At 58.7% G+C, this 15,275-nt stretch overlaps 1 protein-coding gene across 4 annotated transcripts; it reads left to right on the top strand.

Moving 5' to 3' along the window:
• The first annotated feature begins 5,019 nt into the window (after window positions 1–5,019).
• On the top strand, window positions 5,020–13,324 carry KMT5C (lysine methyltransferase 5C). 4 transcript variants are annotated; one of them, XM_009195358.4, is made up of 9 exons: window positions 5,020–5,139; window positions 7,007–7,259; window positions 7,410–7,593; window positions 7,956–8,065; window positions 8,879–9,042; window positions 9,176–9,195; window positions 11,422–11,558; window positions 11,707–11,891; window positions 12,161–13,324. In XM_009195358.4, the coding sequence occupies exons 2-9, from the start codon at window positions 7,150–7,152 to the stop codon at window positions 12,652–12,654; spliced, it is 1,404 nt and encodes a 467-aa protein (XP_009193622.1). In that variant the 5' UTR covers window positions 5,020–5,139; window positions 7,007–7,149; the 3' UTR covers window positions 12,655–13,324. The 4 variants fall into 4 exon arrangements, with proteins under 4 accessions (XP_009193622.1, XP_003916173.1, XP_017808184.1 ...); XM_003916124.5 differs by having other exon boundaries at window positions 7,428–7,593; XM_017952695.3 differs by lacking the exon at window positions 5,020–5,139 and having other exon boundaries at window positions 6,613–7,259.
• The last annotated feature ends 1,951 nt before the right edge of the window (window positions 13,325–15,275 follow it).

Below are 15,275 nucleotides of genomic sequence, written 5' to 3' on the forward strand. Positions count from 1 at the left end.
GCCTCACTGCAACCTCCGCCTCCCGGGTTCAGATGATTCTCCTGCCTCAGCCTCCTGAGTAGATGGGTTACAGGCACCCGCCACCACGCCTGGCTAATTTTTGTATTTTTAGTAGCGACAGCATTTCGCCACGTTGGCCAGGCTGGTCTCAAACTCCTGACCTCAGGTGATCCGCCCACCTCGGCCTCCCGAAGTGTTGGGATTATAGGCGTGAGCCACCGCACCCGACCTACTTTTCTGTTTTTTAAACAATGCTGAGTGAGATTATTTGGCTCTGTGTCCCTACCCAAATCTCACCTTGAATTTGAAACCCCATAACCCCCACGTCAAGGGCAGGACCAGGTGGAGGAAATTGAATCATGGTGAACCCCCATGCTGTTCTCATCATAATGAGTGAGTTCTCAGGAGGTCTGAAGGTTTTATTTTATTTTATTTTATTTTATTTATTTATTCATTTATTTTGAGACAGAGTCTTGCTCTTGTCGTCGTCGTCACCCAGGCTGGAATGCAATGGCACCATCTTGGCTCACCGGGACAACAGAATGAGACTTCGTGTCAATAAAACAAAAAAGAATAAAACCCTGGAGGTGGAATTGATGTGTCAAATTTTATTTGTATTATGAAATATTTCTGACTTGTAGAAAAGAACAGACAGTAGCCAGGCGCAGTGGCTCATGCCTGTAATCCCAGCACTTTGGGAAGCCAAGGCAGGTGGATCATGAGGTCAGGAGTTCAAGACCAGCCTGGCCAAGGTGGTGAAACCCCACCTCTATTAAAAATACAAAAAAAATGAGCCAGGCGTGGTGGTGGGCAACTATAATCCCAGCTACTTGGGAGGCTGAGGCAGAGAATTGCTTGAACCCGGGAGGCAGAGGTTGCAGTGAGCTGAGATCATGCCACTGCACTCTAGCCTGGGTGACAGAGTGAGACTCCATCTCTTAAAAAAACAAAAACAAACAAACAAAAACAGAAAAGAACAGATAGTAGGCCAGGCGCGGTGGCTCACACCTGTAATCCCAGCACTTTGGCAGGCCGAGGCAGGTAGATCGCCTGAGGTCAGGAGTTCGAGACCAATCTGGCCAACATGGTGAAACCCCATCTCTACTAAAAATACGAAAATTAGCTGGGCCTGGTGGTGGGCACCTGCAGTCCCAGCTACTCGGGAGGCTGAGGCAGGAGAATGGCGTGAACCCGGGAGGCGGAGCTTGCAGTGGGCCCAGATTGTGCCACTGCACTCCAGCCTGGGTGACAGAGCAAGACTCCTTAAAAAAAAAAAAAAAAGAAAGAAAGAAAGGGAAAAAGAAAGAAATGCAGTTTTGTTATAGGTGTGGTTAAAAAAATAGAGAAAAAAGAAAAATATAATGAACGCATGGATTCCACCGCAGGGCTTAAACAAAATTTACAAATTCCAATGTCCTGTGTAGCTTTCCCAACTGCATTCTTTCCTCTCCACCTCAAGGGCCGCAGCTTCCCTCTCCCATCCTGTGTTAGTCACGCCCTTCATGTGTGTATCCTTTTGCAACATGTATCCATATGCAACCATTGTTTTGTTTTGCTTTGTTTTGTTTTTTGAGATGGAATTTCGCTCTTGTTGTCCAGGCTGGAGTATAGTGGCGCAGTCTTGGCTCACTGCAACCTCCAGCTCACCTCAACCTCTGCCTCCCATGTTCAAGCAATTCTCCTGCCTCAGCCTCCTAAGTAGCTGGGATTACAGGCGCCCACCACCATGCCTGGGTAAGTTTTGTATTTTTAGTAGAGACGGGGTTTCACCATGTTGGCCAGGCTGGTGTCGAACTTCCGACCTCAGGTGATCTACCTGCCTTGGCCTCCCAAAGTGCTGGGATTACAGGCATGAGCAGCCGTGCCTGACCATTTTATGTGTTTTAAAACTTCGTGTCAATGCAATTGTAGACTTCTGCAATGCCATTGTAGACTTCTGGTAATATATGGGATGCTGGTGCATCTACTTTCACTGACCTATGGTGTTCCCCTGTATCAATACACCAGGACCCATGTATCCATTGTTCAGGAGATGGACACGGAGACCATTTCCAGTTCCTCACTGTTACAAACAGGATAGCGAGCATTCTTGCGTTTATCTCTTTATTCCAAGTCGGAGAGTTTCTCTAGAGTGTACGCCCACCCACTAGCAGAAGGACTGTACTTCATACACACTGATACGACTTTTCCAGTTAGCTGAGGTTTTTATGGAGTCCTTTATGCTTGCCATTTCCCCCTCCCTGGGTAAGGCTGCTTTTCTCTTCTGGAGCTGGTCACCTGTCTCTCCCCACTGATGAACAGAGAGTTACAGCAGGCATCACCTTTCCCTTGTACGGCCACCTCTGTCTACCTCTGTCTCTTCTGGCTGCTCCATGGCAAGTCTCCAGCCCCAGTTCCCTTCTGCCAGCATGGTCCTGGCCAAAGTGATGGTCCTGAGAAAGGTGTGGTCGACTTTAGCTGTAGTGGTGCCTGCCTGAGTTAGGGAGTATTTCAGAGCTCACGAGAGATTAGGGAGGTAAAGCATGGGGCTAAGGGATAGTCCTTGTTGGAGAAGAAATAGCATGAACAAAGGGTGGGAAGCTGGAAGCCAAACAAGTGTATGGTCTCTGTTTTATAGATGGGAACCTGAAGCCCAGAGATGGCAAGTCACTTCCTCAAAGTCACAGAGCAACGCAGAGACTATCAGCTTCATCCTTATTGGTTGGTCATTCATACATTCATTTGGTACATATTAACAAAGTGCCTAGGCCAGGCGCAGTGGCTCACACCTGTAATCCCAGCACTTTGGGAAGCTGAGGCAGATGGATCACCTGAGGTCAGGAGTTCAAGACCAGCCTAGTCAACATGGTGAAACCACACCTATACTAAAAATACAAAAATTAGCCGGGCATCGTGGTGGGCACCTGTAATCCCAGCTACTCAGGAGGCTGAGGCAGGAGAATCACTTGCATCTGGGAGGCAGAGAGCCGAGATCACACCACTGCATTCCAGCCTGGATGACAGAGCAAGACCCTGTCTCAAAAAAAAAAAGAGAGAGAGAGAGAGAGGGAAGGGAGCATCACTTGAATAAGCCCACGGAGAGACCCTGTCTCTACAAAAAATTAAAGAATTAACTGGGCATGGTGGCATGTGTCTGTGGTCCCAGCTACTCAGGAGGCTGAGGCAGAGGATTGCTTGAACCCAGGAGGTTGAGGCTGCAGTGAGCCATCATTCCACCACTGCACTCCAACCTGGGCCACAGAGGATGACCCTGTCTCAAAACACAATACATGCCAGGCACGGTGGCTCACGCCTGTAATCCCAGCACTTTGGGAGGCTGAGGCAGGTGGATCACCTGAGGTCAGGAGTTCGAGAGCAGCCTGACCAACATGGTGAAACCCCGTCTCCAAAAAAAAAAAAAAAAAAAAGAGCCGAGTGTGGTCGTGCATGCCTGTAATCTCAGCTACTTGGGAGGCTGAGGCAGGAGAATCGCTTGAACCTGGGTGGTGGAGGTTGCAGTGAGCCGAGATCGCACCATTCCACTCCAGTCTGGGCAACAAGCGGGAACTCCGTCTAAAACAAAATTAGCCGGGTGTGGTAGCGCATGCCTGTAATCCCAGCTTCTTGGGAGGCTGAGGCAGAAGAATCGCTTGAACCTGGGAAGCGGAGGCTGCAGTGAGCCGAGATCACTCCACTGCACTCCAGCCTGGGCAAGAGAGCAATACTCTGTCTCAAACACACACACACCCCCCAAAAACAGCACCTACTCTGTGCCATGCATTGTTTTAAGGGCCCACTATTTATAGCTATACAGGTGAACCGCATGTCTGACAGTGATCCTATAAAATTGTAATACCGAATTTTTACGGTACCTTTTCTATGAGTAGACACACAAGCGCCTACATTGTGTTACCGGCCAGTAACCTGCCGCACAGCTGTGTGGCCCAGGAGCCGCCGGCCACCTTACAGCCCAGGTGCCCGCAGCCCTGCCACGTAGGTGTGAGTGATGTTGCTCTAGGATGTTGGCAGGATGACGACATCGCCTGAACACACACTGCCCAGATGGTATCAGTGTCGTTAAGCGAAGGATGGCTGTGGCGAAACAAACAAACAAGCAAACAAAGACCGCCTGTTCTGAGTGCGGAGCTTATTATTCTGGGCGTAATTATGATGAATTGTTAGTTACGTTTGCCTGCAGGATTGAGGTAGGGGGTGATCCCAATTAGGGGGTGCCCCAGGGGAGCGCCCCAGGAGTCAGGGCTTGTCTCAAAAGCCCCTGCTCCTCCCTCAGCCTCCCCTCCATCCGACCCCGTTCATATCGCGGGAAGGTCCCACAGAGTGGCTGTGGATACTCCCGAAACGCAGCGGTGTAAACGGGGAGGGAGGGAGAGAGACAGTGGTCTGGGAGGGAGAGAGACTGAAGAGCCCTTTGTAGCCAGGCAGAGCTGTCAATAAAGTTTCGTCGCCTTAGTAACCGCAGGCTTCGCGGCGCGGGAGGGGAGAGGGATGGCGGTGCGCGCACAGTCACCGCCTTCCTCCCGCCCGCTCCGGCTTTCTCCCTCCTGCGGCTGAAGCTCTCTTCGGAGAAAGAGAATAGGGAGGCCGCAACTCTATGGTGATGGACGGATGCCTTACCCAATGGAAAGAGGAGCTGTCCCAAGGCCAGCCAGTCATATACGACTGCTGGTGCTGGCAGAGCCCGCCCTCTTTCCACTTGGACCTGAATAACCCGACCCAACCCGAGTTTCGCCCGGAGCGACTGCGCTTTCGGCCAATGAGTGCGTCGATTTCAGGCCGCAGTGGGAAAGGAGGCGGGACACGTCGCTGTGAGAGAGACTGAGGGACAGCGATGTCATCCACTGACAACAGTTCGCGGCGTTTGACGGCGGCGGGGGCGTGGCGGGATTTTATCTGGGTACTGAGGAGGACCGGGCGGGGAAAGAGTGGGGCTTGACCAATGGGAGCGCCGGAGCTTCGTAGCAACGGAGGAGTGGCGGTAGCCGTGACCAATAGAAACTTCAGTGGCCTTGGCGGGGCGGGCCCGGCGAGCAGATGGGAGGTGCGGCGACAGTGTTTGACGAGAGCTGAAGGAGGCAGTGGGAGGTGTTGGCGGCGGCGGCGCGGGCGCCTGAGGAGGAGGAGGAGGAGGAGGAGAAGCGGGTGAGGGGCGGCGCGGGGCCCGATCTCTGAGCCCCTTCACGGCCCCAGCCCCGCGCCGCCTTGGCTCCCAGTCGCCCCCTGCCCCGACTGCCCCCCACCCCGCCCGGCCCCTCCTCGTGTCCAGGCACCCACGTCTCCCGGCCCCTCGCCGGGCCTCGGGCTTCGCGGCACCGCAGCCTCCTTCCTGTGCTTCCTCACCCGGGCCCTGACCCCCTTCTTACGTCCACAGCCCTCCCTGCATCCTCAGGGCCTCTCCCTGACCTCCTGTCACTCTCCAGGCCTCTCCCTGCACCCCCAGGCCTTCTCCTGCACCCCCCAGGGCCTTTCCCTGACCTCACCCTCCAGGCTTCTCCCTGCACCCCTAGGCCTCGTCCTGCACCCTCAGGGCCTCTCCCTGACCCCTCTGTCACCCCTGGGCCCTCCCTGCACCCCCAGGGCCAATCCCTGACCTCCTCTCACCCTCCAGGCTTCCTCCTGGACCCTCTAGGTCTCTCTGTGCCCTAGAACCTCTCTCTAACCCCTCTCCCCCTCTCCTGGCTCTCCCTGGACCCTGAGGTTGGCCTCTGACCCTCCAGGTCCCTTGCCCTGGGCTCTCACCGCCCACCCAGGCCCCTCCCTGGGCCCCCAGGCCCTTCCCTAGGGTCTCCCTTTCCTGGATTCCCCAGGACCCCACCAAGCCCCGTCTGGATCCCTAGGCCCCTGTCGGCCCTCTCAGGCCCCTCAGTCACTGGACACCCAGGATCTGTTCCACCGTCCCTGGGTCGCCCCCCCCCCCCAGGTCTCCCATCTGGCTCCTCCCTAGGTCCCTAGGCCTTTCCCCGCACTCTGCCCTCCCTGGCACCCCCTTCCCTTCCTCACACCCCTCTGAGCGCCCCCAGGCCTGGCTGCAGCCTTCTGCCCCGCCTGGCCTCCTACCGTGCCCACCGATGTGCGTTTCTGTCCTTGCCCCCAGTCCCCTCTCCAGCTTCCCCGCCGTCCCTGGCGCCCTCCCGCAGCGCCCCCTCTTTCTCTTCTGCAGCCTCCCAGTCTGTCCCCGACCCCTCTACAGCCGTCTCTGCAGCTCCCGCTCCTTCTCCTCCCCTCCCTGGCGCAGATGAGCCTGGGGTGCCCTGGTGCGGGGACGAGGCTGGCCTCCGTCCGGGTTAGGGGTTTGGGTGGTTTCCTTCATCTCTCCATTCTCTCCTGGCTCCGCTTTAAAAGCATGTTTTTGTAAATGTTGACCTGTGCTGCCTCCCCATAGTCTTCCTTTGCTCCCCACCCCACCCCTGCTTTTGTCCTCTGAGCCCCCTCCCCTGGAATCCTTGGAGAGGGAGCAGGTGCTGGGATCCCTCCCCTGCCCTCCCTCCCCTCACCCGCCTCCAGGCTGCCTGGGGCTTCACCCGGAGCCTCCTGACCACTCCCGAAGGCTGCCGGGGAGGCAGGGGGCGGAGACCGAGGCTGGGTCGTGGTGGGGGTGGAGGGCGGGACCTCGGGCTGGCGGGAAGCTTTGACTTTTCCTCCTTGAGGGCTAGAGGTGAAGCGGCTCCCCACCTTGCTAAGCCTTTAGGGTGATCCCGGCTGCCAGTCAGTCAGCCTTCCCTGGGCCCACAGAGATGGGTGTGTGTGGGGGGTCTCTGTGCACATGGGCAGGGGCATCTGCGTGTGTCAGTCTGCATGTGCATGGGTGTGCCTGGTGCCCGTGTGCGTGTGCACGTGGGGTTGTGTGTTTACGGGGCCTGTGTCTGCCCTGCAGAGCAAGAGGGGATACAGATGCTAAGGTGATGGCTGACATGGCTCTGGGGTTTCCCTACTCTCAGAAGTACTTGTTGCGTTCCATCTTCGCCAGCAGCCCGGTGAAGTCTGCACTGCTTTTCTCCCCATTTTGCAGATGAGATTGTGGGGCTCGCCAGCGTCCCCCACGGCTTCTGAGTAGCTCAGGAGTGGAGTCAGCACCACGCCAGGCTCCCCGCGCCTGCCTTGCCCTCACCTGTTCCTGCTCTCTGCCAGAGGCAGCATGGTCCGCAGGGCACCATGGGGCCGGACAGAGTGACAGCACGAGAACTGTGCGAGAACGACGACCTGGCCACCAGCCTCGTCCTGGACCCCTACCTCGGTTTCCGCACCCATAAGATGAACGTCAGGTGAGGCAGCCTGGGGGCGAGGGCGGGCCCGAGGGGTCAGGACCCCTCCCCTTGCACCACTGCCGCCCCTCAGCCCTCTCCTCAGCCTGGTCCTCCCCTCAGCTCCAACTGGGGGTTGGGGCCGGGGCCCGGGAAGGCCCTGGGACCCAGGCATGCCCTCTCCCCCAGCCCTGTGCCCCCACTGCGGCGACAGCAGCACCTGCGCTCAGCGCTGGAAACTTTCCTGAGGCAGCGGGACCTGGAGGCTGCGTACCGGGCCCTGACGCTGGGAGGCTGGACGGCCCACTACTTCCAGAGCCGGGGCCCGCGGCAGGAGGCTGCCCTCAAGACCCACGTGAGGGCGCCCTCCCCTCCCCCGTCCTCACCGCGTGTCCTCCCTGCTCACCGGGCTTGGTCCTGCCTGGCAGACGCTCTAGAGTCCCTCAGGGCAGCCCCTGGGGCCCCCTGACTTCCTAGCCCTTGGGACCATCTGAGGCAAGGCTCAGAGAATCCTAGGAGAGGAGAGTTGGGGGGGGCCCTCTGAGATGTACTCCAACCTCTTCATTTGACGGATGAGGAAACTGAGGCCCCGAGAGGGAACACGAGGCCCCCGAGACCACACAGTGAGTCAGTGGCAGAGCAGGCCTAGATTCCTGGAGAGAGAGGGCCAAAGATGCCCCTGCCCCACCTCCTCACCCCCACCCTCACCCTCACCAGGTCTATCGCTACCTCCGTGCCTTCCTGCCGGAAAGTGGCTTTACCATCCTGCCCTGCACGCGCTACTCCATGGAGACCAACGGGGCCAAGATCGTGTCCACTCGTGCTTGGTAAGAGGGCAGGACTCCCTCTGGGCCTCCTTGGAAGAGACAGGGCTCAGAGGGGATGAGAGACCCTCTGTTCATGGACTGGCCAACCGGGGAAAAGAGAGGTGCTTGGTCCTCCGGGCATCCTAGGAAGGTAGTGGGGCTAATCCTGGAACCCCTTTGTGGATACCAGGGTGCTGCTGGAGCGGGAGACCCCAGATGTGACCCCAGGGTTCCTGGGGCTTCCAGGAAAGAACTAGGCTTCTGCTTAGGGGTGCGTTGTCCTTACCTCATCGTGACCTGAGCCCCCACCACATGTTAAACACCCCTGAGTGCAGTGAGAAGACCCTGCCCCTGCGGGGTTCACAGTCTGGTGAGGAGGCGGGTGGCAGACAAGTCAACATGCAGTCGCTGGTCCCGGCTGGTACACGCTGCAGGGGAGCTGCGAGGAATGAGCAAGTGCTCCCAGGGCGAGGCTCACACTGAGAGGGGAAGCACCAGCCTGAGGGTCTGGTGGGGCGAGTAGCGGGGAGTCCAGACAGGAGGGAATTGGGAGCAGGAGGTGCTATGAGAGTGAGGGGGGAGAATGGGGGCTGTATCTGCTGTGTGTGTGCTGTCCTGAAGGCTTTCAGCAGAAGGGTCCTGTGAGGTTGGAGCAGGGAAGCCCACCCAGGCGGGAGGGGAAGAGGAGGATCTGGAAGACGGATCGCCAGTAGCCAGCACCAGTGCACAGGAGTCCCTGCTCCCTGGGTGCCTCTGTGCCGGAGGCCCGAGTCCCCTGAGCACCTGCAGGAGGCCAGGCATTGCCCACAGCCCCGCCCCCTGGCCTCTTGGCAGGAAAAAGAATGAGAAGCTGGAGCTGCTGGTGGGCTGCATCGCAGAGCTGCGGGAGGCGGATGAGGGGCTGCTGAGGGCTGGTGAGAATGACTTCAGCATCATGTACTCAACCCGCAAGCGAAGTGCTCAGCTGTGGCTGGGCCCAGCCGCCTTCATCAACCATGGTGAGGGTCAGGCAGGTGGGTGGGCGGGATGGGATGGGGCCAAGCGGAGCTGGAGGGATGTAGTGGGAGGGTTTGGCGACTGAGCTCTGAGCTCACCCACCTCTCTTCTCTCTCCTGCCCCGACTGGCTCCAGACTGCAAACCCAACTGCAAGGTAAGGCCCTGGGATTCGGGAGGAGTGGCCACGTGGGAAGAAAGGGTGCCTGTGGCCTGGGGAAAGGGTTTTTGGTCAGTAAAGAGCCAAATGCTCGCCAGGCGTGGTGGCTCACGCCTGTAATCCCAGCACTTTGGGAGGCCGAGGCAGGCAGATCATGAGGTCAGGAAATCGAGACCATGATGAAACCCCATCTCTACTAAAAATACAAAAAATTAGCCAGGCGTGGTGGCAGGTGCCTATAGTCCCAGCTACTCGGGAGGCTGAGGCAGGAGAATGGCGTGAACCCGGGAGGCGGAGCTTGCAGTGAGCCGAGATCGCGCCACTGCACTCCAGCCTGGGCCACAGAGTGAGACTCTTGTCTCAAAAATAAAAATAAAAAAAGAGCCAAATGCTGCCCCCTGTCTCCACGGCTTCCCACGGGTCCTGGAAGGAGCAGAGTGGGTATCTGGTCACAAGGCTACCAAAAAGGAGAAAGGGGCTCCAGCTTGGCCAGTGTTGCCTGGCTATTTGTGCAGTTGCGCTGGAACCCTGGTTGCCAGCTGCTGGCCGTCTTTCTTCTCTGAAAACTGAGCTGGGAGCTGTGCCAATTTGGGCAGGGAGTGTGGCAGTGAGGCAGGGCCCTGTGGTGGGAGCTCCCAGCCTTGCAGGGAGCAACACAGGCAGCTGTGGTGTCAGGAGCAGGGAGGCCAGAGCGCCCCAGGGGTCAGGGGTCACGACTCAGGATGCTGTCCAGACATACTGAGGAGAGGCCGCTGGTTGTCCTATAGCCGGGAAGCGGAAGGAATGAGGAGGGTCGGCTCCAGGAAGGCATTGAGGGCGCACCCTCTGGAGCGCAGACCTCGGGGGGGCGCCCCGGGAGGCATGACAAAGGGGTCCAGATCTTCAGCTCCAGAGTCAGAACTGAGTTGGGGTCCTGGCTATGCTACCCCTGGCCTTTGGTTTTTCATCTCGGTTGGGGTTGGTTGCCCAGGAACACTGCAGGCTGGTCAGGTGTGCCAGAGGGTTTTGGACAGTGAATGCGCGGCCCTGATCTGGCACCACACACAGACGCTGGGTGGGATGGAAACAAAAGGCGGTACCTGGAGAGGCTCTGCAGGGCGAGTGTGCGCTAGCCACCTTGAGCACAGGAGAGGGCGGCCAGCTCGCCAGCGATCTAGAACCATCTGGTTTCACAGAAGCGACGCCATGCTGGGCATCGACAGAGAGGCAGAATTTCCCTAGGTGTTAAAGGAAATCAGGGGCAAAGGAGGGCGTCTAGCAGGACACGGCACACCAGAGGGCTGGGGGTGCCCAATGACAGCTTTGGTCGGGCAGCAAGGCCTTGTGGCCCGGGCCAGGGAGCCACGGAAGCTCCCCCCAGGGTGTTTAATGGGAAGCTTGGGTTTTAGGTCACCCTGGAGGCCCATGTGCAAGAGGCTTGGCAGAAAGGGGAGAGGCTGGAGGCAGGGTGGCCACAGAGAGGTGATGAGGGGCTGACTCAAGTAGGGGTTTCAGGGAGGCAAGGAGGATGAGGATGTGGGAGGTGACGCACTTAGGAGGTAGTGGCCGGTTGGTCTGGGGGCCGTCAGGCAGGCAGGTGGCGAGGGCTACTCCCAGGCAAATGTCAGTCTTGAGTGGATGGATAAATGGACAGTTGGGTGGACAGTGGTCATGCCCCCTTCTAGACGGGGAACAGGGAGGGAGGCACAGCTGTGTGGGGCCCGGGAGGAGCCTGTGGGGCAGCTCCTGGGTGAATGATCCCAAAGGCAGGGCCAGAGCCCACACGGATTGGGCTGTGGAGTGGAGGCGGGCCTCAGAGAAGTGGGGGCAGCCCATGGCAGGCAGAGCTCAGACCTCAGCTGCCAAGGAACAGTTTGGTGGGGGGCAGGCAGCTCAGGAGGGGATGGGCTTGGGTGTGGCAGAAGAGGTGGGGCTTGGCACAAGGCCACAGAGGCTGGAGGGAGCGGTCAGCACTGCTGGCACGGCATGCTGCCAGAAGGTCAGGTTAGATCATCGTCCTGCAGGGAGGGGTGGAAACCAGCCAGTGGGTGGATTGTCCAGGGGCTACAGGCAAAGGACAGGCCCTGGGCAAGGCAGCCGCCTCCGAATGCCACTTTTAGGGGCTCGGCTGTTGCCCCATTCCAGAAGAGGACGCTCAGGGCCAGGGTGTCCGGCCAGGCGTGGGGCATGGGTGAGCCCTCCCCTGTGCCCTGGGCCAGGGCGCTGAGTGGGCTTTGCCCTCAGTTTGTGCCTGCAGATGGGAACGCCGCCTGTGTGAAGGTGCTCCGGGACATCGAGCCTGGGGACGAGGTGACGTGCTTCTACGGCGATGGCTTCTTCGGCGAGAAGAATGAGCACTGTGAATGCTACACCTGTGAGAGGTGGGGACCAGGCAAAGGGCGGGTGGGTTCAGGACAGGCTGGCTGCCCCAGGCATCTGGGCTTCTTGAGCCCAGAAATGCACCCTCGGGGCCCATCCCTGAGTGTGTTCAACCCCAGCCTCTCATCTCCCCTCCACTCGATCTCCCAGGAAAGGCGAAGGAGCTTTCCGAACGAGACCTAGGGAGCCTGCGTTGCCACCACGGCCCCTGGACAAGTACCAGCTACGTGAGACCAAGCGGCGGCTGCAAGGCCTGGACAGCGGCGGCCGACAGGGCCTGCTGGGCTCTCGGGTCTGCCTGCACCCATCCCCACTGCGCCGGGACCCGTTCTGTGGTGAGCACCCCTCCCTGCTATCCCGGCAGCCCCTACCCTGTGTGCTCTTGGTCATCTGTCTCCTTTCTTCTGAGCTCTCTGCCTAGCCTGGCACCCTCCCTCCCACCCTCAGCCCCTGGCAGGCCTCGCTGTTGAGCAGTTCTGCCTACATGGTTCCTCTGGGGAGTGCAGGGCAGAGCCGCCTCCTTGTCCAGAGGAGGACCGGCCCAGCTTGCACTGACTTCACCTCTCCTTTATTCCTCCTCTCCCTGCTACCTGGACCTTCACAGCTGCCTGCCAACCCCTGCGCCTGCCAGCCTGTAGCGCCCGCCCAGACACCTCACCCCTCTGGCTCCAGTGGCTGCCTCAGCCCCAGCCCCGAGTGCGGCCCCGGAAGCGCCGACGCCCCCGGCCCCGGAGGGCCCCAGTGCTCTCCACCCACCACGCCGCCCGCATCTCCCTGCACCGATGGGGAGGCTGTGGCCCCCACTGCCGCCTGCGAGGAGAGGCTCTGGTGGCCCTGGGCCAGCCCCCCCGTGCCCGCTGGGTTCCCCAGCAGGACTGGCACTGGGCCCGGCGCTATGGGCTGCCTTACGTGGTGCGTGTGGACCTTCGTCGCCTGGCCCCAGCCCCACCAGCCACCCCAGCCCCTGCTGGGACCCCAGGCCCCATCCTGATCCCGAAGCAGGCCCTCGCCTTCGCCCCCTTCTCCCCACCCAAGCGCCTACGGCTGGTGGTCAGCCACGGTTCCATCGACCTAGATGTCGACGGCGAAGAGCTGTGACAGGCCGGACGGGGAGGCCCAGCAGGGAGAGAGGGTCCCTCTCCTAGCTACTCCCCAGGACCTTCAGAAGGAGCCCTTGGACCTCTGGGAGGGAGCTGACCCTTGACTCCAGCATAGCTCTGACCCTGGAACGGGGTTGGTTTGGATGCCCCCAGGGATCTGACCCCTGACCCTTTGTGACTGCTGACCCCTGAGCCACCCCCACTCCCACAGGGAGCCCTGGCCATTTGCTGCCCTTCCCACCCCTGCCCCAGCCTCAGGACTGCAGGAGCCGTCCGCCTCCCTCAGCCCCTTCCTCCCCAGGGAGCTAAGCCATAAGGGGCAGGGGCCACCCACGGCATCTCCCCGAAAGTACAGGCCTCAGGAGGAGGTGGAACTGACGGGGGGTGGCACTCCCCGGAGACTGTCCTCACGAGGGGACTGGGTTCGCTCTCAGCTCTGCAGCTGTCTACAGTGGGGGGGAAGGTTGGGGGGTGTCTGGGGGCATGTTCCCCTCACCACCCCCTGTGGGTCTCAGGGAGGCCGGGTGCGACCTCATCTTTCTCATGGTGCTATCCTGGTGCTATCGGGGTGGGGGGCTCCCTCCCCTCCCCCACACCAGAAAGGGGTATGTTGGGGGATTGGAAGCACTTGAACTTTTTATTTTATTAAAACCTTGTTATAAGTAGCACCCTTGGCGGTGTTTTGTTTTGGCTTACGTTTTCAAGGGATATGGGGAGGGTGGGACCGTCAGCTGTGCTGGTGAGAAGGGGAAGAGGCAGCCCACGTCTGCGGCCCTGAGAGCTGTCGGGAGAGGGATTTGGGAGGGTGACAGACTAGGGGGACTGAGGCTGGAGCCCCATCCCCACTCGGGCTGTGCTTATAAAAATGCCTTCAGACCCATCCTCTCCTGGGAGCGGGTCCTCCCATTTTCCAGGCGAGGCCAACAAGGTTTAGCAAGCAGAGTGACTTGTCAAGGCCACATGGGGACTTGAGGGCTTTTGAGGGCCCTTCTCCCTTCTGGCACTTCTCAGTGAGAGGCCCCTCCCACATCTCAGTCCAAACAGAGAGAGACTGGTGGGGGCTGGCTGAGTGGGGGTGTGGGGGCTGCCCAGGACACCAGAGCCAGGCCTGGGGGAGGCGGCGCTGATGGGGCCTTCCTCAGCTGTGGCATCTTGGACTTTGTGGTGTCTGAGACCAGGATGATGAATCTTGTTTCTTCAGGTCCAATCCAGGATCTGGATTTTGCCAGGGCGTCTTAACTCTCCTTGTAATCTTGTTTTGCAAAAGGACTAACAGTGGCTGACCGTGAGCACTCCCTGATCCCAGGTACCTCCAGCTTCTCACAGACACTTTTCTCATTGGGGCCACCGAGCCCGTCTTACTTGGGCAGCTACAGGTCACCTGCTGGCTCCAGGACCCCCCTGTGCACCTCCACATCTGCCAGCCTTGAATAAGCTTACTGTGGAGGTGGACGAGGCCAGGCCGCAGGTATCAGGGAACTCTCCTTGCCCCTGGTGGAGAGGGAGCAACGGGGGAGGAGAGGCCACAGCGAGACCCATATGAGCACCTCTGCAGTGGCCCTGGGAGGTGGGGACAAGGGGGCAGTTGAGAACGGGTCAAACCTTGTTTACTTTAAAACTCGTTTAGATACATTGGATAATATGGCCTGTTCTATTTCTTTTGCAGGGAGAAAATTCCTCTTTCTTGTAGTGCAAATCCTGCTAAACCCTGTTTGTTTTCTTTCTCATGTTAAAAATAAGGATGGAGAGAGCTCCAGGTCGTCAAAGTTAAACGGCAGAGAGATGGCTCCAGTAGCAGTCCCCAGGGATTTGTCTCTGAATAATGAACTGAAGCCATGCCGTTCGTTTCTTTCCTTTTTTTTTTGTTTTTTGTTTTTTGTTTTTTGTTTTTGAGACAGGGTCTCGCTCTGTGGCCCAGGCTGGAATGCAGTGGCGCCATCTCGGCTCACTGCAACCTTCGTCTCCTGGATTCAAGCAATTCTCCTGCCTCAGCCTCGCGAGTGGCTGGGACCACGGGCGCACGCCACCCCGTCAAGCTGATTTTTAAAATTTTTTGTAGCGATTGTGTCTCACTGTGTTGCTCAGGCTGGTCTCAAACTCGTGAGCTCAAGCAATCCTTCTGCCTCCGCCTCCCAAAGTGCTAGGATTACAGGTGTGAGCCACCACGCCCGGCCTTTTGTTTCTGAAATTCAGGTGCTATTGCAACAGCTCTTAGAAGAAGAGGGCAGCAGAGCAGGGAGTCTTAGCTGAGGACTCATGGGTGGACGTCGGAACTTCCCGGAACCTTCGGAAATCTTCAGTGCACGTTTTTTACAGGGAGTTCAGAGCGTTCATCACATTCTCACAAGTTTCTATATCTGCCCCGCCCCACCCCCAACAAAAAGGGCTAAAAACCAGGGGCAAGCCAGGTGCGGTGGCTCACACCTGTAATCCCAGCACTTTGGGAGGCCAAGGCGGGCAGATTGCCTGAGATTGGGCGTTTCAGACCAGCCTGACCAACATGGAGAAACCTCATCTCTACTAAAAATACAAACTTAGGCAGGCATGGTGGCGTATGCCTGTAATCCCAGCTACTCGGGAGGCTGAGGCAGGAGAATCATTTGAACCCGGGAGGCGGAG

The sequence above is a fragment of the Papio anubis genome, chromosome 20, assembly GCF_008728515.1.
Source record: "Papio anubis isolate 15944 chromosome 20, Panubis1.0, whole genome shotgun sequence".
NCBI classification, from domain to species: Eukaryota; Metazoa; Chordata; class Mammalia; order Primates; family Cercopithecidae; genus Papio; species Papio anubis.